A 27,386-nucleotide genomic window follows, 5' to 3' on the forward strand; every position below is an offset into this window, starting at 1 on the left:
AAGGTGCAAATTGTTTAATGGCAGTGACCTCCAGAAATGTGCTTTAGTAAAATGCGAATTTGCGTGAGGTGATAATAGTGTGTTTCCCCCTCTTAACCCTGTGAAGTTCTTTTCAGAAAATTTCATTTTGACCGTCATCATGGTGCTGACTAAGAGGATAAGTGACAGCACTACTAGTAAATCTGAGATTTACTAGTAGCACTGTCACTTATCTTCTTAACACTTATCGCTATCACTTAACAAAAGGAAAGCGATCGGTTTTTTTTTTTTTTTTTTCTAAGTAACCTTTGACTGAAAGACAACACTTCAAATACCCATTCATTGAAGAGGTGTCTTGTCACCCAGGCCTTCTTGTTACACTGCCAAAAGACACCCAACCTGCTTTTGATGACCTTTTGCTGTTTAAACACTCTGGGAGTTTCTGAGTGGTAAACCAACGTTGGCTTAAGTTTAAAATCACCACAGGCATTGGACCCGAATAGCAGAGTAAGCCTTCATAGGCTTATAGGCTTCCTGGCCTTCATAGACCAGGCATCAAGGCCTCTTCTTTTGTGATGTATGTTTGCCTAGGCATCCTTTTTCCAAAAGAGGCCCATTTTGTTGTATTAAAGACTTGTTGAGGAAGGTAACCCTCTTTCTCAACGAGCTCTTGAAATTCCATCTTAAAGTTTTCAGCTGCTTCCTGCTCAGCACTGCAATCCTCTCCATGCCTTATAACACTTTTAATATTGGGCCTTTTTCTAAAACGTTCAAACCAACCTTTGCTGGCTTTAAAAGTCCCATATTGCGTATCACTAGCTGAAGGTGTTTTAATCTTTAAGTCGTCAAAAATCTGCTTTGCACGTTCACAAATGTATTGTCCAGGAACTGTATTACCCTTCATTTATTTTTCTTTTATCCATAGCAACAAAGCCTTTCCATTTCTACAATCAGTTACTTGAACTTTTTTAAGGTTTTCTTTTTGTTTCACTATGGTAGAAATGGTTGACTGTGAAAAACCATATTTGTGCACCAATGAACTAATTTTGGCACCATCATCTTGTTTTTTCACTATTTCTTGTTTAATTTTAATTGAAATTTTCTTCTTACTGTGCTCTTTAGAGGCCATATTATGCAGTGTTGTACGTTCAAGAATTCAATACAGTAAGTTTATGGAAAGTAAGCACAAAAAAAATCACTTGAACTGAAGGATACAAAAACAAAACATGTGCCCAACACGTTTACAAATGCTGCTATTGGTTGAGACAAAGGACCACGTAGTCCAGTCGGAGACAATCGTAAGCCATTGTAGAGCGAAATAAGTAGGCACTAGTGATCACTGGTTAGTAGAATCAGCCGCTGAAATCATTAAAATGCACTAAACTTTCACCATTTATTGCTATGTTTTGTTATAAGAATGAATTTTGAACGCCTTTGTGATATTTTTTCTAAAGCACGTTTCTGGAGGTCACGACCATAAAACAAAAACAATTTGCACTTTCCAGTTTATTTGGCTTTTCTGTTAACGCAAGCTGTTATAAACGGGTAGTAAACTCGATCTTATTGCATTTGCAATAATACCGATAACTGGAATTTTACCTTACATAATACCGATAACTGGAATTTTACAGTTTATGGTGAAATGTGTTTCCCCTTCATTGAAATCATATAAAAAAACAAAAATAAATTTTCAGAATATTCTCTTCATTCCTATTTTTTAAGCTCATTCCTATTTTAATTAATTAAAATAGAATTAAAATTCAGTTCGCAAACGTGATGACAATATCCTGCACTTACTACATATCGTAGTGAAAGGTATTTTATTATGGAGAGTCCATCGTAAAGTGATTTGATTGTATAGTGAACCCATCATAAAGCGTGGGTTCACTGTATTTATATATAGTATGTAGAAAGTGTGAAGAAGATTTTTGTTTAATCCTATTGAATCTGCGGATACACAAGAAGTGAATTCGATGAAAAGGATAAGAAATGTAGCGATATATGTTAGGTTCAAGTGACCAAGTAAGATATATGAAAAAGGGGACTGATAGTTGGCAAAAACTTAAAATGAGAAATGAAAAGGCGACCCAAAATAAGACTACATTGCAGTGTTTTTCACAATTTCAGTGTCTTCATCAGAGGCCATCCTCCGAAATTATGAGAAAGATGGCAATGTTCTTGCTTCTGTTTCCGACATGTTCTGTATGCTATGGTGCACGTGTGCTGTAGATGGTGTTAAGAACAAAATTTGAAATTTTGCGGCAAGAATATGGTCTAATCAATTGTGCCAATAAGTGTAATTATATTACTTAGGGCATACAGATCATAGATGACCTTACAGAAGCAAGTAAAAAGAATTGGGGGGAAAAAAAAAAAAAACCTGAAGTAATGATATTGGAATGTAGGAATAGTCAAGAAGAAAGGAACTTACCGTTACCTTATAAGACTGAAAATGACCAAGATGGCGGCATGCCAGTATATTTATGTATAGGTACGCTAGTGTTTCCTAGCGTTAGAAAATGGTGTGGGAAAAAAAAATTGCATGGTATGGTGTCTGTAGGCTAGTTGGATGTATAAATTGAAATGCAATATGTGGTGACGAATGCTGTTAAATACATGGTGCCCAAACTGCCCAGGATAGTTGAGAGATATAATAGCTTACAAAGTAGCGGTGAAAATCAGCTAAACTTTGTTAAGGTGAAAAATAGATTGGGTAAAGTAAGAAGGTTGTATCCCACATATTGTATTTGATAAACTAATGGCTCACAGGACATAAGAAGTAGGGACAAGTAAAGCAGAAAGATGAATGAAGTAGAGGTAAGTAGTTGGACTTGGGTAGTTCGGGGTTGCAAACTCATTCCAATAGTTAGAACCCTGAACGAAGGTCTGGGAATGAGTACATCATGTATTTAAGGTCAGTTGTGTGAGTGAGAAAAATATGATAGTTAGATAATGAAATGAAAAATTAAATATATATATAACAATAATAAAAAAAAGTGCTTTGATTACCATTTTCAGAATTTTGTTATCTGTTTCAGCTCTTGTTAAGTTAAAGTTAACTACCTTGTTTAACTGAGTTTTTTTTTCCTTGTTTTTTCCTTCCATAGCGGAAGAAATGGGAGCTGTTTATGTAGAGTTTGAAGACCTGGCAAAGCAAGCAGATTTTGTAGTTGCCATGTGTAATCTTTCTAAAGAAACAGAAAATTTGTTTAATGCAAAAGCTTTTGGCCTTATGAAGCCAAATGCAGTTTTTATTAACACCAGCAGGTTAGTGGTAGTAGTTTATTGATGGTATTAATTATATCAATTTAATATAATTAATACCATCTTGTTTTTCCTGTTGCATAGCACTGTATATTATGTGCATTTTGATTTATAGTGTAGGTATGTTTATTTTTTTTTTTATCTTGTTCTAAAATTCAAACTTGGTTTGCTTTACTTTGCTGAAAACGTTTTGTAAACTTCATATTCCCTTCATTATATAAGCCTTGCTTCATTACATCCTGTTGCCAATACTAATATGCATGTTAACCTGGTGGTGGAACCACAATTCCTAGTAAATACTCTGGTGGGTTACCTGACAGGTGATCAACTTTCTTTTAAAATTCTAGAAAATATTTTGGATTATTTTGAATTCTTTTTGACATACTTCACCTGACCAATGCTTCATCTTTCCTCAATATATTGCAGTGCTTATTGTGTATAATTTTTTAATAAAAAATTAATACTGTGTTTTTTGCACACTATTTCCAAGGGGAGAACAAAAGATTCTGTTGAAAATTTAAAGTTTTAAACATAAAATATAAACATAAATCTAATAAATTCTGTCTATTTATTAAACTTTTCCATTTTCTAATTTAAAAGACTTAATTCTGCTTATTGTGTGTAAATACTTTAAAAAATTAAATTTATATACATGTATAAAAGCAGCAAGAATATTTTGATTCAGGGAAGAACTACAAATCAGTGTTTTATAAATATGCTGTACTTATTTTCTTTTTGCACACCTACCTTTAGCTGGACATGATACAGCCATAGAGGATGTATATCTTTGTAAAGAGCACAAGGAGGTTAAGTACAAATTCAGTGTTCTGATGGGCTTATATTAGAGCTTAAAGAACAGGGTTGATGCTCTCAAAGGAATAAAGAGATCCATCAAGTACTCACTGCCCAGCTCAAAGCTAAAGCCCATGCTTGAGCATCAGACAATAAAACGTCCTCAATGGCGGAGATCTCTGGTCCCACACAACGTAGCTATTGTTGGTGAGTATGATGTCAGGGAAAGAGGAAATATATTGTGCAAAAAAAGGACAGGTGAAATAGTCTGTCTGCCAGGGGATAAAATTCATGATGTTGCAGAGCAGCTATCATCGTTTAAGTGCAAAAAAGTGATATTGTTGTACATGTCGGTACTAATGATATTAAGAGCAGGAGCTCTGAGGATTTACTTAAGAAGTAAAGGACAATGTTGAGAAAAGTCTCGAGTTAGGAATAAAGGGTCAGTAATTCTGCCCAGACACAATAGGAAGGAAGGTGTTCATGATGAGAGAGCCTTGACAATCAGTTGAGTCCTGGGGAAACTGTGTAAGGCTAATTGGGTAGAATTTTTCTTACTGTGGTCTGTGCTTTGTTTTTACATAGATGAAAACATTTAACAAGGGGTGGGAACAAGAATATTTGCTGTACTATTGAGGCAGTGGTAGGTGGGTAGAAAAACTGCTAACTTGGGGGGGGATACACAGATTAATGGATTAATAGCAGAGCAGAAAGTGATTCTTGGCCTGCTTCTATTGGGCCTGAAAAGTGAGGTGACAAGATTACCTCACTTTTCTGCCTGCTTGAGGGCCATCATGGGACAAAAAGATGAGTGGGTTGTGTTAGGTTTACTAAAAGCAAAAACAGGTGCATGTATATATGCTTGTGCACCCTTTCTAGGAGCACAGTAAACACATTTGATGAATTTAAAGTACTAAACTGGTTAAGTCAACAAATGTAGTCTGGGTGCGAGGTTAGCCTGTGCGGACATTGCTCCTTAAAGCTCTTCAAACAGAGAAGTTTTTCCTGATTTATTTTCTGCTTGATTAGTTTAAATTGTCATATTAACTTATTTTCTAGAGTAGCTTTATATTCCTAGTTACGATACTTAGTTTAAAGTTTAACTTAGACAGAGATTTTGTAGATATTACTTAGTATCGGTAACGGTATCAAATCCACGTGTCACAAACCAAATTTTTTTTTTTTTAACCAAATTTAGTCGATTTATTAACCAACTGTTATATCAAATTATCTTCTATAAGTAGATTATAGACCTAGTCAGGATCCTTAGTTTATTCTAAATTGAGATAGCGAGATTTGGAAGCTAATCAATACTTACGAGTCCGTAGAAATACCGTTCGTGAATTCCCGCCATTTTTACACGATAGCATAAGCTTAGTGTCGTATAGTGCATAATATAATATTGTCAATTAATCAGTAAATCTATTAATCTTGATAAACTTTATTGTCAATTAAATTGTACTTTTAACTCTATATATATATATATATATATATATATATATATATATATATATAACGACTTAATCTAACAAATAATTAATACATAACTATAGTGGTACACGTGATACGGAAGTTGTATAAAGGGAACTCGTAGAAAACACTAGATACCGAAAAAAAATATATATAACATAACTGTTTTGGGATATAACTTTAATTTAATTTTTGTTTTGAATTTTATTGAATTAAATCGGAATCATGACTCTGACCAGAGCAGCAAAGCAAAAGGCTCAAGCTAAATGGAGTGCTGTGGTTCAGGGGAGAACTGAGGGGGGGCAGTTGCCCTCTGAATCACAGTCTATTAAAATGCACTGTTTGCTTGATGTTTGCGGAGCAGTCGGGTACGGGACATGATACTGCCAAGGGGGATGTCTTTGTGTGTGCACGATGTAAGGAGTGCAAGGAAATCAGGCGACAACTCAGCGTTGTTATGGGCCTTTATGAGAGCTTGAAGGACAGGGTGGATGCCCTCGAAGGAAATAAATTGAGGGGCCCATCAAGCTCTCAGCTGCCCACATCAACGCCAGAGCTTGCACTTGGTCATCAGGCAACACAGAAGCAGCCCCCTAGGCAGAATGCGCTGGTCCCACAGGAACTAGTAGTTGTTGGTGACTCTATTGTCAGGGAAACGGGGAACATCCTTTGTAAAAAGGATAGGTGGAATAGGACCAGGGTATGTCTGCCAGGGGCAAAGGTTGATGACGTTGTAGAGCGGATATCATCTTTTAAGGGCACAAAAGGTGATATAGTTGTACACGTTGGCACTAATGATATTAAGAGTAGGAGACCGGCGGAATTACTTAGCAAGTACAGGTCACTGTTGAAAAAAAGCCGTGAATTAGGGTTGAACTTGAAAGTGTCTGCAATTCTGCCCAGACACGATAGGAGGGAGTATATGATGAGAGCCTTGTCGATCAATTCGGCCCTGGAGGGATTGTGCAAGGCTCAAGGGGTAGAATTTTTTTCAGCCTGGACTGTACTTGTTAACAGGAGAGATTGCTTCTACAGGGATGGGATACACTTAAATAGAAAGGGTGCAAGAATTTTTGCTGATGCTGTCGAGGCAGTGTTAGGTGGGTCGGAAAACTGCTAGTTGGGGGGGATACAAGGACTAATAGATTAACAGTAGCCAGTGGCAGAGGTGGAAGTGATTCTTGCACTGCTTCTATTGAAATGAGCAGAAGTCTGAAAAACAAGATGCAGGATATTTCAGAGACTGCTGGTAGTCATTGCGGTACAAGTAAACACATGGGTTGTGTTAGGGTAGCTAAGAATAGAAACAGGTGCATGTATACCTGCGTGTACACCAATGCTAGGAGTTTGGTAAATAAATTTGATGAATTTGAGGTATTGCTCAAAACATCAAAGGCAGATATTGTTGGGATATCAGAGACGTGGTGTCACACAGATATAAGTAATGCGGAACTGGAATTTGGGGAATACAATGTGTATAGAAAGGATAGACAGGACAGGAGGGGAGGAGGGGTTATGCTATTAATTAAGAAACACATGAAGTCCAAGGAAGTGAAGCCAGTCGACATCGATGGACAGGGCAGCGTCGAGTCAGTTTGGTGTGACATAAGCATAGGGAAATCAAAATTGAGAGTAGGAGTGTGCTATAGGCCTAATGACTCTGATGAGTGTAATAAGATATTGTACAGGGAAATAGAGTGGGCCAGTAAATCAGAGAGTCTTATAATGGGGGACTTTAATTTCCCAGATATTGACTGGAATTTGTGGGTTGGTCACTCGCACACTAGCAAGGCTTTTGTGGATTTATTGGATGATTGTTTTCTACATCAGCATGTTCGTGAGGCAACAAGAGGGAGCAATACTCTTGATCTGATTATCAGTAGTGATTCTTCATGCATTAAGAACCTGCAGATAAATGAACCACTAGGTGGCAGTGATCACAGTGTGTTGAAGTGGGATTTACTCAAGGAGGTAACTACCATCAGAGGTAAAGGGAAGGGTTTTTGTTTTCGTAAAGGCGACTATGATGGTCTGAGACAGTATTTAAATTCTATACAGTGGGACCAACTGATGATGTTACCAACAGCAAACTCAAAATGGGAAGCATTCAAGGAACTAATCTTGGAGGCTACCAGGCTTTACATACCAACTAAGAAATATTGTTCAAGGTTTAGGCCTAAATGGTTGTCAGATGAACTAATGAGACATGTGGCAGAGAAGAAAAATGCATGGGATACATACAAATTAATGGGTGACATGGAAGCCTATGATAGATATAAGTTGGTCTGTAACCAAGTCACAAAGGAGATTAGGCAGGCAAAGGCAGACTATGAAAAATCCTTGGCAAAGGATGCAAAGAAAAACAGAAAAGAGTTCTTTACATACTTGAACTCAAAGGAAAGGGATGAATCAGATTGGTCCACTGGATATTGATGGTTCAACAGTTGAGGATCCTGCTCAGGTGGCTAACAATCTAAACGAGTATTTTGCATCTACATTCACGCATGAGGAGTTATTCAGGAAGGAGAATGATGTAGGTAAAGTAAACATTGGCAGTGAGCTGGATGATTTTGTAATAACTGAGAGGAAAGTGGAGGAGAGATTGTTGAGGACAAACATAAAAAAGGCACCTGGGGTGGATGGGATCTATCCAGTTATATTAAAGGAGGCAGCAAAGGAAGTAAGCAAACCCTTAGCCATAATTATGAGAGCTTCCTTGGACTCAGGGGAGGTACCTATGGACTGGAGATGTGCAAATGTGACCCCAATTCACAAAGGAGGTTCAAAGGCTGACACAAGTAATTATAGACCTGTTAGTTTAACTTCTGTTCCAGGTAAATTAATGGAGGCACTGGTTAAAGAAGCACTGCAGGATCATCTAGACAAGAATTCAGTTATAGCTCAGACGCAGCATGGTTTTGTTAAGGGCAGGTCTTGCCTGACCAATTTGATTGGATACTATGATGTAGTCACAAAAGAACTGGATGCAGGGAATAACTTTGATATTATATATTTGGATCTTAGAAAGGCTTTTGATACTGTTGCACATGGAAGACTGCTGCACAAATTGGAGCAGTGTGGCATTGGAGGCAAATTGCTGCTATGGATAAGGGGATGGTTGAGTGGCAGAAGACAGAGAGTGGTAATCAATGGACACTGCTCAATGTGGACTAATGTTATTAGTGGAGTTCCTCAAGGTTCAGTGTTGGGTCCGTTGTTGTTTTCGGTGTTTATGAATGATATTGATGATGGGATATCAAGTTTAATGTCCAAGTTTGCAGATGATACAAAGGTTGGCAGGGTCGTTAAGGACAATACTGACGCTATGCTGCTGCAACAGGATCTGGAAAGGTTGAACAGATGGGCTGAGAGGTGGCAAATGAGGTTTAACATCGACAAATGTAAAGTGCTGCATATGGGAAACAGTAACCCCAGAGCAACGTATCAACTCTGCGGTACTACACTGACAGTGGTGGAGAATGAAAAGGACCTGGGGGTAATTGTGCAGGCAGATATGAAGTTCTCTGAGCAGTGCAGACGAGCTGCAAGAGTAGCTCATGGTGTCTTGTCAATGATATACAGGAATTTTTCTAGCAGGGATAAGGAGGTGATTATTCCCTTGTATAAGGCAATGGTAAGGCCACATCTTGAGTACTGTATACAGGTCTGGAGGCCTCATTTCAAGAAGGATGTAGAGCTGCTGGAACGGGTACAGAGAAGGGCAACAAGATTAGTAAATGGAACAAAGGGTTGCTCTTACGAATAAAGGCTTAAGTTTTGCAAATTACAGAGTCTGGAGACTAGGCACCGGCGAGGTGATCTGATAGAGGTGTATAAGGCTTTGAATGGTTTGAGCATGCTCAATGCCAATGGGATTCTTCATCTTTCTCAGAATAATCACCTCAGAGGGCATAAATTCAAATTGAGGAAGGACGGATGTCGGATAGATGTGCGGAAATTTGCCTTTGGCCAGCGGGTGGTTGGTTGGTGGAACCGACTTCCATCACTTGTTGTTGAAGTTGATAGCCTAAACAAATTTAAAGCTCAACTGGACAGGTATTTTGAACGAACGGAGGGGTGAAATGGGAGTGGGTTTTTTTTTTTTTTTTTTTTTTTTGGCTGATGCTGAATAAGCTTGCTTTCTTGCATCATATGCCCCTGCTAATGCTAATGCTATATCTGCAACAAATGTAGACACTATATCATCCACGTGTGCTGTGAACCTGGTATTTAAGGATGTGTCGTTTAAGTCTCACTATTACTGAGGAAGGAGGAAGACACCTCCGAAAGCTCTAGTAGTGTTTTTATCGTCTTTTTATCGCTTTTATATTTATATTTTAATGCATTTTAACTTTTTTACTTTTGTTATAGTTTAGTTTTTTGCAAATATTATTTTACAGTCTTTTCTATCATTTTATTTTATTTTATTTCATTATTCAATCAGTCATAAACGGTTGGTGTGTGTGTTTAAAATTGGTGAAATGTAGACGCTGTAGGGATATCAGAAGTGTGTTGCCATTCATATATAAGCAATGTGGAATTTGAATATGGCAAGTACAATGTGTAGAGGAAGGACATGCAGGATGAGGGGATGGATGGGTAGAGTATGCTGTTGGTTAAGGAATAAATAGGATCAAAAGCAGTGCACCTAGATGATGCATGCAGACAATGCAATGTTGAATCAGTGTGTGACAGCTCTGGAATATCCAAAATGAGGAATCTGCTATAGGCCAAATTGACTACGATGAGTATAATAAATAACTATACAGGCAGGTAAAATGGGCCAATAGATCAGAATGTCTTCTAATGGGGGACTTTAGTTTTCCAGAAATTGATGGAACTTGTGGAATTTTTCTGGATCTATTTCCGACTTTTTTCTACAGTACCATGTTAGAGAGGCAATAAGAAAAGCAATACCCATGATCTTATAAACAGTGACTCATCATGTGTTAGGAATATCCAGATAAAGCAACCACTAGGTGGCAGTGATCATAATATATTGGTGTAAAATATACTTAAAGATATAACTACTGTGAAGCGTACAGGGAAGGTATTTTTCTTTCATAAAGGTGATTACACTGGTCTTGGACAGTTTTTAAATTTCTTTCAATGGGACCAACAGATGTTACTAACTGCAAATTCTAAGTGAGAGGCATTCAGGGAAATGATCATAGAAGCAACTAACCTATTTATACCAACCATGAGATATTATTTAAGTTTTAGACCTAAAATGGATGTCAGATAAGCCGATGAGACTAGTGGCAGAGATTCATGCACTTTGATTTGAGTGTTAACGTACACTCGATTTCCTTCAAGTGCATGTTAACACTCAAAGGAAAGGGATGAACAATGTTGGTGCACTAGATGTGAATGGCATAACTATTGGTGATTGTTTGTCAGGTTGCTGACAAAAAAAGAAGAAAGTGGAAGAGAAATTATTAAAGCTAAAAGTAATTAAGGCACCTGGAGCTGATATGATTTATCTAGTTATATTAAGAGAAGCAACAAAAGAGGTAAGCAAACCTTTAGCCATAATTATGAGATTATCCTTGAATTCAGGGAGTTTCCTATAGATTCGAGGGATTCAGATGTCTCTCCTATTCACTAAAAGGTGATGTGAGCAATTATAGGCTTGTAAGCTTGACTACTGTTCTAGGGAAAATAATAGTACCATGGTTAAATTGGAATTATACAGAAACCACAGCATGGGTTCGATGGAGGGGGGGGGGGATCCTGTGTGATCAATCTGTTTAGCCACTGCTACTGTGACACAGTAATAAAGCAACTAGATGCAAATAATAATTTTGATTTCATATTTTTCTATTCCATTAAAGTTTTTGACCCTGTTCAGTGTGGAATTAAGGGCAAGTTCCTGTTATGGATAAAGGGATGGTTGAGTGGCAGATGATAGAGGTTGGTTCTAAAAGGTCATTGCTCTTCTTGGACTGATGTTTTTAGTCCCTCAGAGTTCTAGGTGCAGGGAAGAATAATCAAGATTAGTCATGAACACAAAAGGCTTGTGTTCTCTTACCACAGTAGACTTTTTTTCTGAAAATTGCAGCACTTGGAAACTTAGACTCTCTGAAAGAGACCTGATTGAAGTGTTTAAGGTTTTAATGGATGAGTAAACTTAATGATGATGGTATTATAACTTATTTTTGGACATCACATCACAAAGGAACATAAACTTAAATTGATAAAGGGTGCCTGAAGGATAGATATGCAAAAATTTTCTTTCAGCCAGAGAGTAATTGATTTTTGTAAGTTTGTTTCATTGCATCATTTGCCAGTACTGCTACTAGTAATAATAATATTATATAATATTATTCGCTTCCATTTTCAAGTTTTGTCAAAGAATTTATTTCAAATTTAGTGCACTTCATAGCACACACAATACATTTCTTCCTGCAGAGTAGCTGTCATCTTGTGAGAATATCAGGTTTTGTTTTCATTTTTATTATATGAACATAATAATAAATCTTTCAAAAACAACTATGGTTAGCTTAATTGTTCATTGAACTAGGTGAGAGTAAAAACAAGTAAACCTGAAACTACAAACAAGTAATTCAAAACTTCTTTTCAGCTGTTCACCTAACAGTTTCTTGCACTCAAATTACTCTGTGAAAATCAAAAAAAATCACTTCAGAGATATTTTTTGTATATATTTTTGTGTAATCACCTTTATGAAAGAAAAATACCTTCCCTTACACTTCACAGTAGTTATATCTTTAAGTATATTCCACCAAATAGCAGTAAAAGTTTCTCTATGGAGGTAGAAAGAATTTCAGATTTTTAATCAGTGATTGACTGTTAACATGTGATTGTTATTTTGAGATTAAGTTTCTCCCGTAACAAAAGAGATTTTAACTTTATTATAGAATTAAATATTTGGTATTTTATTGATCTTTCATAAACTTCCTTATGCTGCATTTTCTCTCCAGAAGAAAGTGTCGCCCTGTGTACTTCATTCTGAAATGCTAATGCAGTGGTTTCAACCTTTTTTTAATAATGGCACCCCTAAGTAATTTATTTTATTTTGCAGCACCCCTACTCAATTTTCTGCCTGTTAGATCCGATTCTCTATCTATATATATATATATAAATATTATAAAAATTACATTTACATAATACAAATTATATGTATACAGTATATAAAATTTTATTCTTTATATAGAGGTACTAATTAAACATCAATTATAGATTACCACAAAATTAAAAAGATACACCTTTTTATAATGAAATAAACATATAAATTTTAAAAAATAATAAGTTTAAGTAACTTAAACCCAAATTACGTGGCACCTCGGTTGAAAACCACTGGGCTAATATATAGACCACATTTACTTTAGATAGTACCACTTTGTTAGTTTTATATATACAGCCAGATCTCTATATAAAGAAATCAATCATTTGCCTGAAAAATTTGTTAAACAGAAATTTATTTATAGAGAAATATGACCTTTTCAACAATAAAAAATACTGTAATTCATCATTCAGAAATTTAGTAAAAGATGGGTCATAAATCAGAAATAAGTGGGAATGAATAAATTTTCTGACATTTTAAAACAATTAATGCATGTATATTAAGGAATAACTACTTATACGATGTGCACAATATATTAGTATACTTTTAAGAATTATTTTGTAATTTTGCAAAAATAATTTTGAAAAAATTAAGAATTATTTTGCAAATTCTTGCTTGGAGTTCTTCCCAAGATAGCGTAATATCTTGTTCATCCCTCCCATCACTGTTAATTGACGTTTTAGCAAAACCTGCTTTTGCAAAACAATTAAGTGTTGTTTCCGTCACATCTTTACTTCGCACTTTCACCAAAATTTATTCCAACTGCATCACTGGCATACCCAAAGTCCCTCACTGGTTTGCTCTAGGACTCCAGTCACCTTCCTGCTTACAGGAAATGGCCCATTTAGACTTAAATTAACCACACTCGCAATTGAAGAAAAACCATTCTGTGGTGATAAAGAAAACTTAGAACATGTATCGTAGTAGTGGCATGTAATGCAAGAAAGCAAGTGTATGAGCTTATGCAGCATCAGCCAAAAAAAAAAAAAATTTACAAAACAATTCCCTCCAGTTCCTCCTTAAATTTATTTAACCTATCAACTTCCACAATGACAGATGGAAGTTTGTTCCAGCAATTAACCACCTGCTGGCTAAAGGCAAATTTCCGCACATCTATTCTACCTCTGTCTTTCGTCAATTTGAATTTATGCCCCCTTAGGTTCATAATCTGAACAAGTGGAAGAATCCCTTCAGAATTCAGTGTGCTCAACCTATTTAAGGCCTTATACACCTCAATCAGATCACTTTGTTAGGTGCCTAGTCTCCAGCTGCTGCAATTTGCAGAACTTAAGCCTCTCTTGGTAAGAGGATCCCTTCATTTCCCTCACCAATCTTGTTGCCCTTCTCTGTACACGCTCAAGCAAATCTACATCCTTCCTAAAATGTGGCTTCCAGACCTGTACGCAATACTCTAGGCGTGCCTGACCATTGCCTTATACAGAGGGACAATCACCTCCTTTTCCCTGCTAGCAAAATTCCTGTATATCATTGACAAAACCCCATGACCTGCCCTGGCAGCCTGTCTGCATTGCTCAGAAAACTTCATATCTGACTGCACAATTACTCTCAGGTCTTTTTCATTTTCCACCACCTTAAGTGTAGTACCACACAGTTGGTATGTTTCTCTGGGGTTACTTCTACCCATATGCAGTACTTTGCATTTGTCAATGTTAAACTTCAGTTGCCACTTCTCAGCCCATTTGTCCAAATTTTCTAGTTCCTGTTGCAGTAGCACACTCTCATTACTGTCATTAACACCCTTGCCAACCTTTGTATCATCTGCAAACTTCGACACTAAGCCTGATATACCTTCATCAATATCATTGATAAATATACAAAACATCAGTGGACCCAACACCGAACCCTGTGGGACTCCACTAATAACATTAGTCCACGAAGAGCAGCACCCATTGATTACCACCCTCTGTCTTCTCCCACTCAACCATCCTTTTATCCATTGTAGCAACTTACCCTTAATACCATTCTGCTCCAATTTGTACAGTAGTCTTCCATCATATACCTCTGTCTCCAGTATGATGATTACCGGACTAGATTATTTATAGATATAGGAAAATCCCCAGAATTCTGAACATCCTTTTATCACCGAAGAAAACTTCTATATAGCTCTCACTGAGTTTGACCAGGATGTATTCCAGAGAAGGCATTCTACCCACTTGAGGCATACATTACCAATTCCAGGACAGTCCAACTGACGACACTAATTTGAAACTGCAAATTGGTGACACTAATTCTTCGCACCTGAATACCTTTGGGTTGGTTGGGTGCCGCTGACATCTGGGAAAAAACAATTAAGAATTGTTTTGCATGTGGGATGCCAACATGGTGCTTTCCTTTTCAGACCTTCATTGTTCTGCAAACTGTCTTCCTTTCCCTGGCAAGGGCTTTCAATGCCAGGGGTGATTCCTACTTCTCCCCTTCACCTCTTTGCATCTGTCAGAGGATGCCTTCTTTCCTCATCCTCCTCTTCATTCCCACTTTGATTTCACCCCCCCCCCATACTATCTTCCCTAGTCACTTGCTCTCTCTCTCTCTCTCTCTCTCTCTCTCTCTCTCTCTCTCTCTCTCTCTCTCTCTCTCTCTCTCTCTCTCTCTCTTTCATCTCTCTCAGCGAGGAAGCTCAAAGTTATCCCTGACGGAGAGCAGGCAGCCAGAGTACTGTGTACAGCCTGGCTCACCTTCCAGTGGTGGTGGTAGGCAACATGGAGTCCCACTAGGGGCCTGTGGCCAAATAGCTAGAACATAACAGCAGAAGCCAACACAACACTTTTTCTAGCTTTCACAGATACATCACAAGAGTGCTGTGGTGCATATGTGGGAAACCACTGGTGGCATCTTACTCAAACATTATGGCACTATGCACATCCACAAATCTATAACAGAATCCATAGGTTGTTTGGTTTCTGTTCTTAGAATAATTTTTTCAGTGTGCACCTTTGGTAGTGTATTTTCAAATTCTTGACTTGGTCCATTGGCTGCAGTTTAGATTTGGAGGGAAGAAAACAAGCTTCACACTTGTAAGTTTTGAAATTACCAAGTGAAGGTGAGTAGGGCAGTTGTTGACAGTCAGTGCAATTTTTTTGTTTCCTTTTGTCATCTTTCTATCAAAATTTAAAATCCATTGTTCAAAAATTTCACTTTTCGTCCAAGATTTTTTGTTGCAGTTCAATTCTAATGACTTTACTTCTTTGAAACGTCTGGGCTTTTTACCTTTGTCTGTTACTAAAAGCTTCAGTTTTTCATTACCAGCCATATTTGCACCAACCAAGACTGTAATTCTTTCCTTACTATTTTCACCACCTAAACATTTATCACCTTTAAAAATCAGTGTCTTGTTCAGTAACCATTTAGAAAATAGACCTGTTTCATCACCTTTGAATTTGTCTTTGGGCTCGTAGTCCATAATTTTTTTTCAAAACTATTTCCAATGGGTATAATCTTCCGCGATTACAACTCCACTTTCACCAGAAATAACTTTTTCGGGTAAGCCATGGCACTTTTTAAATTTGTCCAGCCAACCAGAACTGGCTTGAAATGTTTTATGTCCCAGAAAAGATGTGTACTCCATAGCCTTTTCTCTTATTAATGGCCCTGATATCAGCATGTTTTGGTCTCGAATCAACTTCACCCACTTAAAAATGGCTTAATCTCATCTTCATACTGGCATAATTTCGCACGCTTCCGACTGGGTCCTGTTTCCTCAAACAGTTTGAGATTTGAAGCACGGATTTTCAGAATGATGATACACTACTGACAGGGATACCAAAATTTAAAGCGATTAGATTTCTTCTTTTTTTTTTTTTAATGCCCCAATGTGCACTGTTAAGTACTATTATATACAGTAAACCCCCGCTATTCGCGGTTTCGCGTATTCGCGATCGCCGATTTAATATAAAATGAAACCTAAAAAAATGTGAATTTTAAAACGCCGTGAATATTTTCAGCCATAAAAAACATGGGTGTGGCTAAAATTATCTTTCCCGGTCAAAACAGCGCTCAGTGGGTGGGGGGAGATGGGTGAAAAAATCGCGAGCGTGGATGTTTCTCGCTAATCCTTGTTCAGTATGTGTTAGTCATGGAAGGTTTCGTCGTTTGATTTTAATTTATATGTTTATAAATTGAATAAATTTATCAATTTATAAATTGATATGCTTACAAAAATGATAACTCTACCGTTTTGCAGTGTAAAACAGACTTTTTCGAGTGCGTTAACGGAAGAAAGTGACTTTATTGTGGTCAAGTTCTTTCTAACCCCTACAAAAATATGGCTACGAATAAAAAGAGAAATGTGAAAATATCAAAGAAGGTGATGACACTAGCGAATAAAATTGAGTTATTAGACGAAATTTCTAATGGTGAAAGTGTCTCCTCAGTGGCAAAACATTATAAAATCAATGAGTCAACAGTACGATCAATCAAGAAATCGGAAGAAAAAATCTGCCGTAGTGTCCGTGAAATCGCGCTAATTGCTTCAAAAATTTGCTCTGTAACTCGTGATGTTAAATTTAAAAAAATGGAAAAGCTTTAAATCTGTGGATAGAAGACCGAATTCAAAATAAAATTCCGTTAAGTTCACTCATCATTCGTGAAAAGGCAAAACTGCTTTATCAACACTTTAGCGAAACTGGTGATAGCACTGGCGGGATGTTTTTTTTTTTGCTAGCAAAGGCGCTGGTTTGAAAGATTTGTTTGAAATTTCTAATAAATATTACATTTAATATTAAATTGTTTTTCTTATTTTCATTTCGATGCCATATGCTTGCATTTCACTATGTACTGTCATGTACAGTCATATTATGAAGGTACATATAATACATACATAGGCAAAATTTTAGACTAGTTTTTCTTATATATTTCATACTTTGGAACGGAACCCCTTTATTACTATGGGAGCCATAACTCAGTATTCGCGTTTTCGGTATTCGCGACATTTCTCAGGAACGTAACCCCCGCGAATAGCGAGGGTTTACTGTATACTATTATTGTATCATCTGCAAACTTAGACATTAAGCTTGATGTAATTGCATTAAAAATACAGAAAACAATAGTCCCAATACTGAACCCTGTGTATCTCCATTAATAACATTAATTCACAAAGCAGTGTCTCTTAATGCCACGCTGCTCCAGTTTGTACAGCAATCTTTTATGTGTAATAGTATCAAAAGCTTTCCTATAATCCAAGTACATGATATCAAAATTATTTTTTGAATCCATTTCCTTTGTTATTGCATCATAGTGTCCATTCAGATTGGTCAGACAAGATCTGCCTTTAACAAACGCATGTTATGGTTGAAGTATTACTGCACTCCTGTCTAGATGGTCCTGCATTGCTTCTTTAACCACTGACTCCATTATTTTTCCTGGAACAGAAGTTAAGCTAACAGGTCTATAATTACTCATGTCACCCTTTGTGAACTCGGTGACATTTGCACATCTCCAGTCCCCAGGGACCTCCCTGAATCTAAATATGCTCTCATAATTATGGTAAAATTTTAATGTTACTGATAATTGTACTTAGCAGAAGCCCATATTTCTCCCCCTTCCCATATAATCTGTTTAAGTTGAGGTTTTGCTGTATGTGACATTGGGTTTTATAAGCAATCCATATGCATCCAGGCCATTTCTGGTGGCCATGATTCTGACCTGCAACAAAATCCATAATTTTTTAGTCTGATACATGTGTGACACGTCATCTGCTAGTTTTATTAATAAATAAGGCAATATTGGACAGGCATCCTTTGAAGGCTGCAGTAAGTTTTAATGGCACTATTGTAATACTTTTATTAGTATTATTAGTAGTTTTAGTATTTTATTAGTAATTTTAGCTAATCATGTGACAGTTTATTTTTGTTGTAAATATGCGGTGTAGCAGTAAAGTTCCTGGACTGGTGCAATAAAACGAATGCAAGGTTGAAGGAGCTCAAAATTGGTTTTATTTTTATTTGAAGTAATCACATGATTGAATACACTTATTACACTATTATAGAAGTTTCTGGAAAGAGTCGGCAAGGGTGTCCAAAGAGGATGCCTTCGATGTTCAGTTCAGCGATTGCGCTTTTCTTTTGTCTTCAATACTCCAAAATCTCTTTCCTTTGAGGGCAGTCTTTACCTTGGAAAAGAGAAAGAATTTCATGTTCTAGATTGGGAGAATAGGCTTGGTAGTTGATCTGTAAAGTGCCGTGTTTCTCCAGAAATGTCTTTACAACAATTATGCAATGGGCGATGGCATTGTTATGCAACAAGAACTAGCTGCCTTTCACTCAAAATTGTGGCTTCACCTGGGAAATGCACTTCAGTAGTCTTCTTCAAAGACTACTGAAGTGCATTTCTCCCCTTCAGGTACAAATTCCTTGTGAATCACATTCTGCTTGATCCTGAACTTCCATAAACAAGCTTTTTGGGCCTTGGTGATGATTTTGAAGTCCACTGCATGCTATGACTCTTCATCACAGCATGCATTGAAACACCCAACGCTCATCTCCAGTGACAATACAGTCGCGGAAATTAGGATTGTCTTGACATGTCTGAATGAAGTCTTCACACGATGACACTGTTGCTTCTTCGTGAGGCTGTGTAAAAAAAAAATGTTTGCACAGACCTTCCTTTTTCCTAAATGTTCATGTAGAATTTGATTAATCATCTCCAGCTCATCAACCCTTATTCTGAGGGTCAAACAGTGATCTCTTTGCACATTTCTTGAACTTTTGCAACTCTGTCCTTATTTTAAGAGTTTGACAGATGCTCAATTTTTGGGTCATCGTGAACATCCTTATGTCTGTCTTTGAACCGCTTATACCATTCAAACACTGGTATGTCTTAATGTTTCATCACCATAAACGGTTTCTAATGTTTCATATGTTTCTTTGCAGATTTTCCCAGTTTGAAACAAAATTTGATATTTATTTGTTGTTCCATTACAAAATTGTGATACAGAACGTTAATACTACTAATGAAACTGGGTGTTACTTGCAACCTATCAGCCTGCTGGACAGTCTCTACTACACCATATCACTTTCATTTATTTGCACTCATTGAACATGACTGCAACAGTCTGGAAATTATTGCCACACCTCATATATATACTCATATGTATTAGATATTATTTAATCACTCCAATTTTCAAATTTTTTCAAACTTGGAGCACTATTCATCTTACTTGCTACTGAGTATTAGAGATCTGTAGTGACTGTCTAATTTTGTGTTCTCATGTATACAAAAACAATAAAAAAATCTTTTACAACAATTAACGATAATTTCAGGTGCTGTTCCAGTAAAAGTTTGACTGTATTTAGGGAGGTAGAAAAAATTTAAGCTTTTTAATCACTTATTAATCATTAATGTGGGGTCATTATTTTGGAGAGTCAGCTGTCAGGTGCATGGCCCTTCATGGTTATCCCGAGATACCTCGTTTTTAGTTTTAAACATTATTTAGAGCTATACGAAATATCTTGGGATACAAGCCAACTGGGCTAGCCAAGTGGGTAAAGTGCCTGCCTGGCAACCCAAAGGTCGTGGTTCAAATCCCACCTTGGGCTTGGATCTGAGTAAAATGCAAAAAAAACTTTGGAAGGTGCATTATGGTCACAAAAGCTGATGCGCCAACTAACAACAAAAAAAAAAAAAAAAAAAAAAAAAGGATACAATAATACCCAAAGCAAACAATAATACCTCCAAATTTAGTATTGAAACATTTTCTTGGGCATTTATCTGGCTAATTTTGTATTAGCCAGGTAAATTACTTATATTTACTTATTGTACAGCAATGTCAGAACAGTAGCATGTGTACCTATGTGTCGCCAGTAAGCAAAATAAAATTTGCCATCCTAAATGCTGAATACTGATAAGCATTAACCAATTAGAAAACTATATGTAAAAATATTTTGGTGCCCTCTTGAACTGTCGCCCGTAAGCGATGCTTACCTTGCCTGTCCACTTGCAGTGGCCGTGTGTCAGGATGTAGTTAGTTCGCGATTATTGCTTGTGGTGGGAGGTTACTGCTTGTGTGTTCCACTTGATTTTTTAAATTTATTTATATGAGTAGCGAAGAGTTTTTCTGTTCCTTTCTTTTTAGCTCAAGTGCTAATTTATTAAAAAAAATCTATAATTTGCAAACTTTTTGGCATACACGAGATAACTCGGGATAGCTCAAATGGGTTGATTACTCCCGTGTATTTTCTACTAAACGTGTATTTTATAAAAAACAAAAAACTATACAATGAGTATTTGCATGATGCATATTTTTAATCTGTAAAATAAAAGTCAATGGCACATTTTCAGGAAAAAAATGTTCTGGGAAGGGGTTAAAGGAAGATACTATTGCAGACTTTGCCCTCTTCAGCAATGTTGAGCCAGAGGCGTTTTATTTATAATAATGCTCCTGCTGGTGTAGACTTAGATGTCAAGAGCAACATTTCCAAATTTTCATCTGAATGAGATCTAGAGTTTTTTTTTTTTTTTTTTTTTATTCCTTTGACTATATATCCTCTCATGCTCAGCAGTGCAATGAAGAATTTTTAAAATTCCAAGCATTGAATTGAGATGAGATAATTTTCTGTATTTCAAATTTCCTCTTCACTTTTAAATTTTGTCAACCAAAGACCACTATACATTAATTATTTTTTCTTGTTTTATAATATCCGATAGGTTCTCACAGTGAAACTGACAGAACTAATATGACAAAACATCTATCACTTAATTTATTTATCTTCAATAATACTGGAAGTATTTTGTGGAATCTCTACAAAAAAAATTCAAATCCAGAAAGAGTGCACTGCCAGTAGATGAAATTTTTTGTTTGCTAGTTTGGTGTTATTATTCTCTGTTTGCTGTTATTATTCTCTGTTTGCTAGTTTGGTGTTATTATTCAGCCATAATAAGTCCTTTTACTATTGAAACAAACAAGAAGCATGGTTTTGATTTTGACATTTTTTTTTTTTTTTTTTTTTTTTTTGTCTACCATTGCATTGGCTGTCTTTTAGTTTCTGGGTCATACTGGAACAGCAACTTTCATTGTAAGTAATTTCAGTACTGAGACAGTCTGGATCTTTAGTTGTTTTCAAAGCATCACAAACTTGGAGTCTTCTCATTCTTTGATCTTCATTCAAAATTTTTGGCACCATCTTGGCACATACTCTTCTCATTCCTAAATTTTCAGTTAAAATTTATGTAACTGTTTCTTTGTCCATATTTATTCTGATGCAACCATTCTAATGTTTAAACGACAATCGCTTCTAATCAGTATCCTTACCCGGTCCACATTTTCATTAGTTTTCTAGATGCCAGATGGTTTAGTCATTCAATGTCTTCCACATTCTCTCTTCCTTCTAAAAATTTTTTATGCCATTCAAACATGTGAGCTCTTGACATAGTATCTTCTCCATAAATTTGATGTAAAAGCTCATAGCTTTCGGTTGGCGTTTTCTTTAGTTTTGTTAAAATTCAAGATTGATTTGTTGTATTCTTTCGGCTGTCAATTTTCTGGAAAAACTGCAAAAATCAAGGTAATGAAAACCTTGTTGGAACATGACTTGGAAAACAACTAGAGAAAGGTTCAAGGCCCAGCTGTTGTGCCTTTGTTTCATACTTGGTGTGTAGTGGCTGCATGTGTAGTCTCATTATTTAATAGCCACACCATGTATGCTGTATTGTGTTGCTCTTCATGACAGTTTACATATAACTTTCCATATACAAAAGAGGCATGATTGTAAAACGATAGTTCTATTAAGTCAGTATTTAGTGTCATTTAAAGCAGCATTTCTGAAGTGGTGCTCCATGAGTACTCATCACTTGGGATTCTGTGCTCAGGAATAAATTTTTAAATACTTTATTTACAAGTATTGCCTGTATAAATATGAGTTAGATCTTATTTAGTTCATTTCTTACATTGTTGTTAAGCACTTAGATGATTTATAGAGCTTCTTAATGTACCATTGTATAATCGACTTAATAGTGTGAATAGCAGTAAAGCTTAATAGACAGTACTCACCTTAATTGATCTGCTTAGTTACATGAAGATGGGATGGAAATGAAGTTTAAAATAAGTTGAAATAAGTTAATTGAATGAATACGGAATTGTTAAAATTTTGCTCAAGGAAGTAGAAGTGCACTACCTCATCCCTGGTTGTCATTTGAAAAATTGAAATTTAAAATATGAAACAAGCAAGGAGTGACTTTTGTGTTAAACATCTTCGGTTGGCAGTGATAAGAAAGAAAAATCTTGTATTTAAAGAATTTCTGTATTTCCATAATGCATTTTGCGATGTGGAAATCTTATGTGCGTAAGATTCCAGACCGGAGAGAGGTTGGTAGGTAGTTTCGTATTTATTTTAGTATTATGGCAGCACCATTCTATGATAAGTGCCTCGTGTTGGAAGATTTTGTAACTAGATCCTAATTTAATAAATGCAATGCCCGAATCGACTAGGGGGTTGTGGTTGTGAGAATGTTGTGTAATTTCGGTGTGTTTGTGTAATCAAACCAGCACCGAAATTACATGTTGTGTAATTTCGGTGCTGGTTTGATTAGTCCTGAAGCTGTTATAATAGTAATAAGCACGTGTATTGGAAGTTTTGGTGGAACCGTATTTGGTGGTAGTGCTCCTGATGTAGCATGCATTACAACTGTGTTGACATTTAATTAAATATATTATATTGTTGATGTTGCTTGTTGGATATTTGTGTGTCTCTTTATATGTATTAAACACAGTCCCTAATTTATTGTACGAAGAAAATATTAATGTGATATTTGTGTTTGCGAACACTTGGCGGAACTGTCTGGCGAGACTGCTGTGATAGGGTAGAATAAAACGTGTATTCTGTTTGTTCTGTTTGGTATTATGATTATGCAGGTTATTGACATTATTCCTTGCAACAGAAATTGTGTGTTGGATTAATTGTAACGGATACTTGATGGCTGTGAATTTCTTTGTGAGATATTTTAATTCGGCTGATAAATTGTCTTGCGAAGAACTGAACTTTATGGCATTGTGGATTTGATTGTAAAGAGTGGACTTTTTCGTACTGAGTGGGTGATGTTGATTCAAAATGTAGATATTTTTCTGTGTGTGTATTTTTCCTATAGATCTTGGTTCCTAGTTTGGCACCTATTTTATATATTGTGAACTTAAGAAAGCTGATTTTATTGTTTATTTCTATTTCAAGTGTGTATTTTAATCTTTCGTGTATTGTATTGAATTTAATAAAGAGATTATCAATAGTGGCTCTGTTTCCTATTAATAATATGTCATCTGCGTACCGCATGTAAAGTTTAATACAAGAAGGGAAAGGATGGAGTACTTGGTTTTCGATAGCATCTAAGTAGATTTCTGATAAGGTAGATTTCCATTACAATTAATCCAACACACAATTTCTGTTGCAAGGAATAAAGTCAATAACCTGCATAATCATAACACCAAACAGAAAAAAACAGAATACACGTATTATTCTACCCTATCACAGCAGTCTCATCAGACAGTTCTGCCAAGTGAAACACAGATAGCACATTAATATTTTCTTCGTACAATAAATTAGGGACTATGTTTAATACATATAAAGAGACACACAAATATCCAATAAGCGACATCGACAATATAATATATTTAATTAAATGTCGACACGGTTGTAACGCATGCTACATTGGGAGCACTACCACCAAATACGGTTCCACCAAAATTTCTAATACATGTGCTTATTACCATTATAACAGCTTCAGGACTAATCAAACTAGCACCGAACTTACACAACATGCACATTCTCTCAACCTCCTAGTCGATTTGGCCATTGCATTTATTAAATTAGGATCTAGTTACAAAATCTTCCAACATGAGGCACTTATCATAGAATGGTGCTGCCATAATATTAAACTTAACATTCTAAATACGAAACTACCTACCAACCTCTCTCCGGTCTGGAATCTTACGCACATAAGATTCCCACATGTCGCAAAATGCATTATGGGAACATAGAAATTCTTTAAATACCAATTTCTTTCTTTCTTATCACTGCCAACCGAAGACGTTTAACATGTTTTTGTTCAGTTTTTGAAATTTAAAATATGAAATTTTGCTCCTTGCATGTTTCATATTATTTTAAATGACAACCAGGGATGAGGTAGTGCACTTCTACTTCCTTGAGCAAAATTTTAACAATTCTGTATCATTCAATTAACTTATTTCAACTTATTTTAATTATTTTAAACTTAATTTCCACCCCATCTTCATTGTAACTAAGCAGATGAATTAAGGTGAGTACCGTCTATTAAGCTTTACTGCTATTCACACTATTGTTGTTGGGCTAATTGTAATATTTGTATACAGTAAAAAAAAAAAAAAAACTCTATACATTGTTCTAGTGTTCTGCCTGAATCAGAAAATACTTTGATGTTCCCTGGTCTATTAAAGGTTGAGAAACATGGCTTTAAAAGGTATTGCTATTGTCTCTGGAAATTTATTCCTATTCTCATTTGTGTGTGTTATATATTTCCTTATTGCCATCTTTATAATAGTCATTTGTATATGCAAACTAATTTTATATAAAATACCTTCTGTGTATACAGGATGTGAAGTTAAAATAAAGAATATAATTTTCTTCCAGGGGAGGTGTTGTTAACCAGGACGATTTGTATGATGCCTTGAAAAGCAACAAAATTCGTGCTGCAGCATTAGATGTTACACTTCCTGAACCACTGCCCAAAGATCATAAACTCCTAACTTTGCCAAACATTAGTATGTATAAAATCCTTTTATCTTGGATTTTATGATGTAACTGTCATTTAAACTCCAAATAACCAAGAAATTTAAAGAATGATAACATATTTTAAAATCTCAAACTGTAGTTCATGGTATTTTAGTGTAGCTTCTGATTTAATTCTTGGAAGAAATGCATTTAATTTTACTTGGGTAACAAGAGAACAGGTCAGATAAAACAATGACACTATAGTAAAATAAAATAATTTTGTAATAATTTTAATTATGGGAGGAAATAAAGTTTGGTAATAAATTATAATTAATAGTACTTTTTAAAGTAGTGTTTGTATAACAAATTAGTTTCATTACAACTGTGAAATAACACAATAGATAATATAGTATATTTACTCTTCAGTCCTTATATAAACACACTTGGTTGATAAATGCTCTCATTGGTCAGTAGTCAAAGTACTACTGACCTTTCACTTGAGTAGCAATACTTGCACCCAGAATGTTGATTTGATGTTATTTTCACCTTCCACAGTTACAATTATTCATTCTTTTGCCTTTTCTGTAGTTTAAGTAAAATGGATAAATACACATTATTTTGATAACGATCTGCTTGTTATAACATAAATAGTAATGTGCTATAATAAAAAATAGTTTGTTATAAAACTTAAACTGTTGGATTTAAAAAAAAAAAAAAATGCTAATATTAAGTAGCAGAACACTTCACTTTTTAGAAGTGCTTTGCTGTGTGACAACTTGTGTTACAACATGAAGAAAAATCAAGTTACTATTAGCAGGACATGTTCCTCGATTTAACTTCTGGGCTTAGCAGGCAAATTAATTACAAACAGATCATTCTCAGATAAAAATAATATTGATATATAGGTTTCATTTCTTTTTTTATATCATTTTCAAAGAAAAAATTACTTAAATTCATGGTATGTAAGATTTCTCCTGTTTGTGTTTCAGTTTAGTATGAATATTAATAATATGGTAGCACAGAAAACATTTCACTATATACTTTCTATTAACGACTGACAAACTGATTTAAGTGATTTGAGATAAGTAAAATAAAATGTACATAAAAATATAATACTAAAATGGATATAAAATAAAAGCTTTAAAATACATAAGTAAAGAGCAATAAAATATATAATATGAAATAAAATAGTAGCTTTTGGGGAGAGGTGTCCCTTTTCAGCAGTTGTTGAATGGTGTACTGTATATATATGTTAGGTAAAATAACAGGAGTTGACTGGGCTTGATCATGAATCACAAATCTGGTGCTGGTAATGTAGAATTACGTATACGTGACTAATGCCAGCACTAATTGCACTGCAGAATGGTAGACTCCATAATAGGGTGCACATGTACTCCCCTATTATGGTTCGTAGTACTATTACAGTTGACTGTGTGCAGTGCCTCAAACCTTGAGCACTGATGGTAATCACGTGAATACTCAATGATCTCACTGTCACGTTGGGGATCAAGATTATGTTGCTCAACCCAATAATTTTCAGTAACAGCAGAGCGCTCAAAGTTAGCGGTTTGCAGACCCCCCCCCCCTCATGTTCTGAAACACTATCTTTCAACCTCCTGGCAATCTCACCTACATAACATTCCCCAAAATCCAGACATGTAATGCGATAAACAGAACCGCTCCATAGAAAAGGAGGAATGGGTGTTTTAAGTAGGAGCACAAAATCCTAGTAAGACGTTCTGATAAGCCCAGATAGTAGGGGATGTAGGCAGTAGAGGTAAACTCATTATCGTGGGGAGGGTTTGACCATGTAACAAACTCGTGAGCTTGTAGTTCACATCTATCCAGAACATGAGGTGGATAACCACAATTAGAAAGCTCCATCTTAAAGTTGTAAAATGCGAACCCATGCATTGGACTAGGGAATCCAAAAATGGAAGAGTATTATTTGCCTCCAGTTCGATTGTAAATTGAATGAAAGGTGACATGAAATTGAGATATTGAAGTAGTAGAGGGACTATCGCGAAGATATCATCAACATATCGACACTAGAGAGTGATGGGAATGGGTAAATTCAAAAATATCCGACTCTCGAGTTACTTCATGGC

General features: G+C 35.8%; 1 protein-coding gene across 1 annotated transcript in view; it reads left to right on the forward strand.

The window, feature by feature from the left end:
- LOC150089866 (glyoxylate reductase/hydroxypyruvate reductase-like) overlaps nt 1-27,386 on the forward strand; it is a 151,727-nt gene that overhangs the window by 77,320 nt on the left and 47,021 nt on the right. Inside the window, exons 7-8 of the mRNA XM_090368871.1 lie at nt 3,087-3,246; nt 25,198-25,328. Coding sequence (XP_090224997.1) covers nt 3,087-3,246; nt 25,198-25,328 — 291 coding nt within the window. The remainder of the gene's footprint in view (nt 1-3,086; nt 3,247-25,197; nt 25,329-27,386) is intronic.

The sequence above is a fragment of the Mastigoproctus giganteus genome, chromosome 2 (genome assembly GCF_048544385.1).
Source record: "Mastigoproctus giganteus isolate SK-2022 chromosome 2, ASM4854438v1, whole genome shotgun sequence".
Taxonomy (NCBI): domain Eukaryota; kingdom Metazoa; phylum Arthropoda; class Arachnida; order Uropygi; family Thelyphonidae; genus Mastigoproctus; species Mastigoproctus giganteus.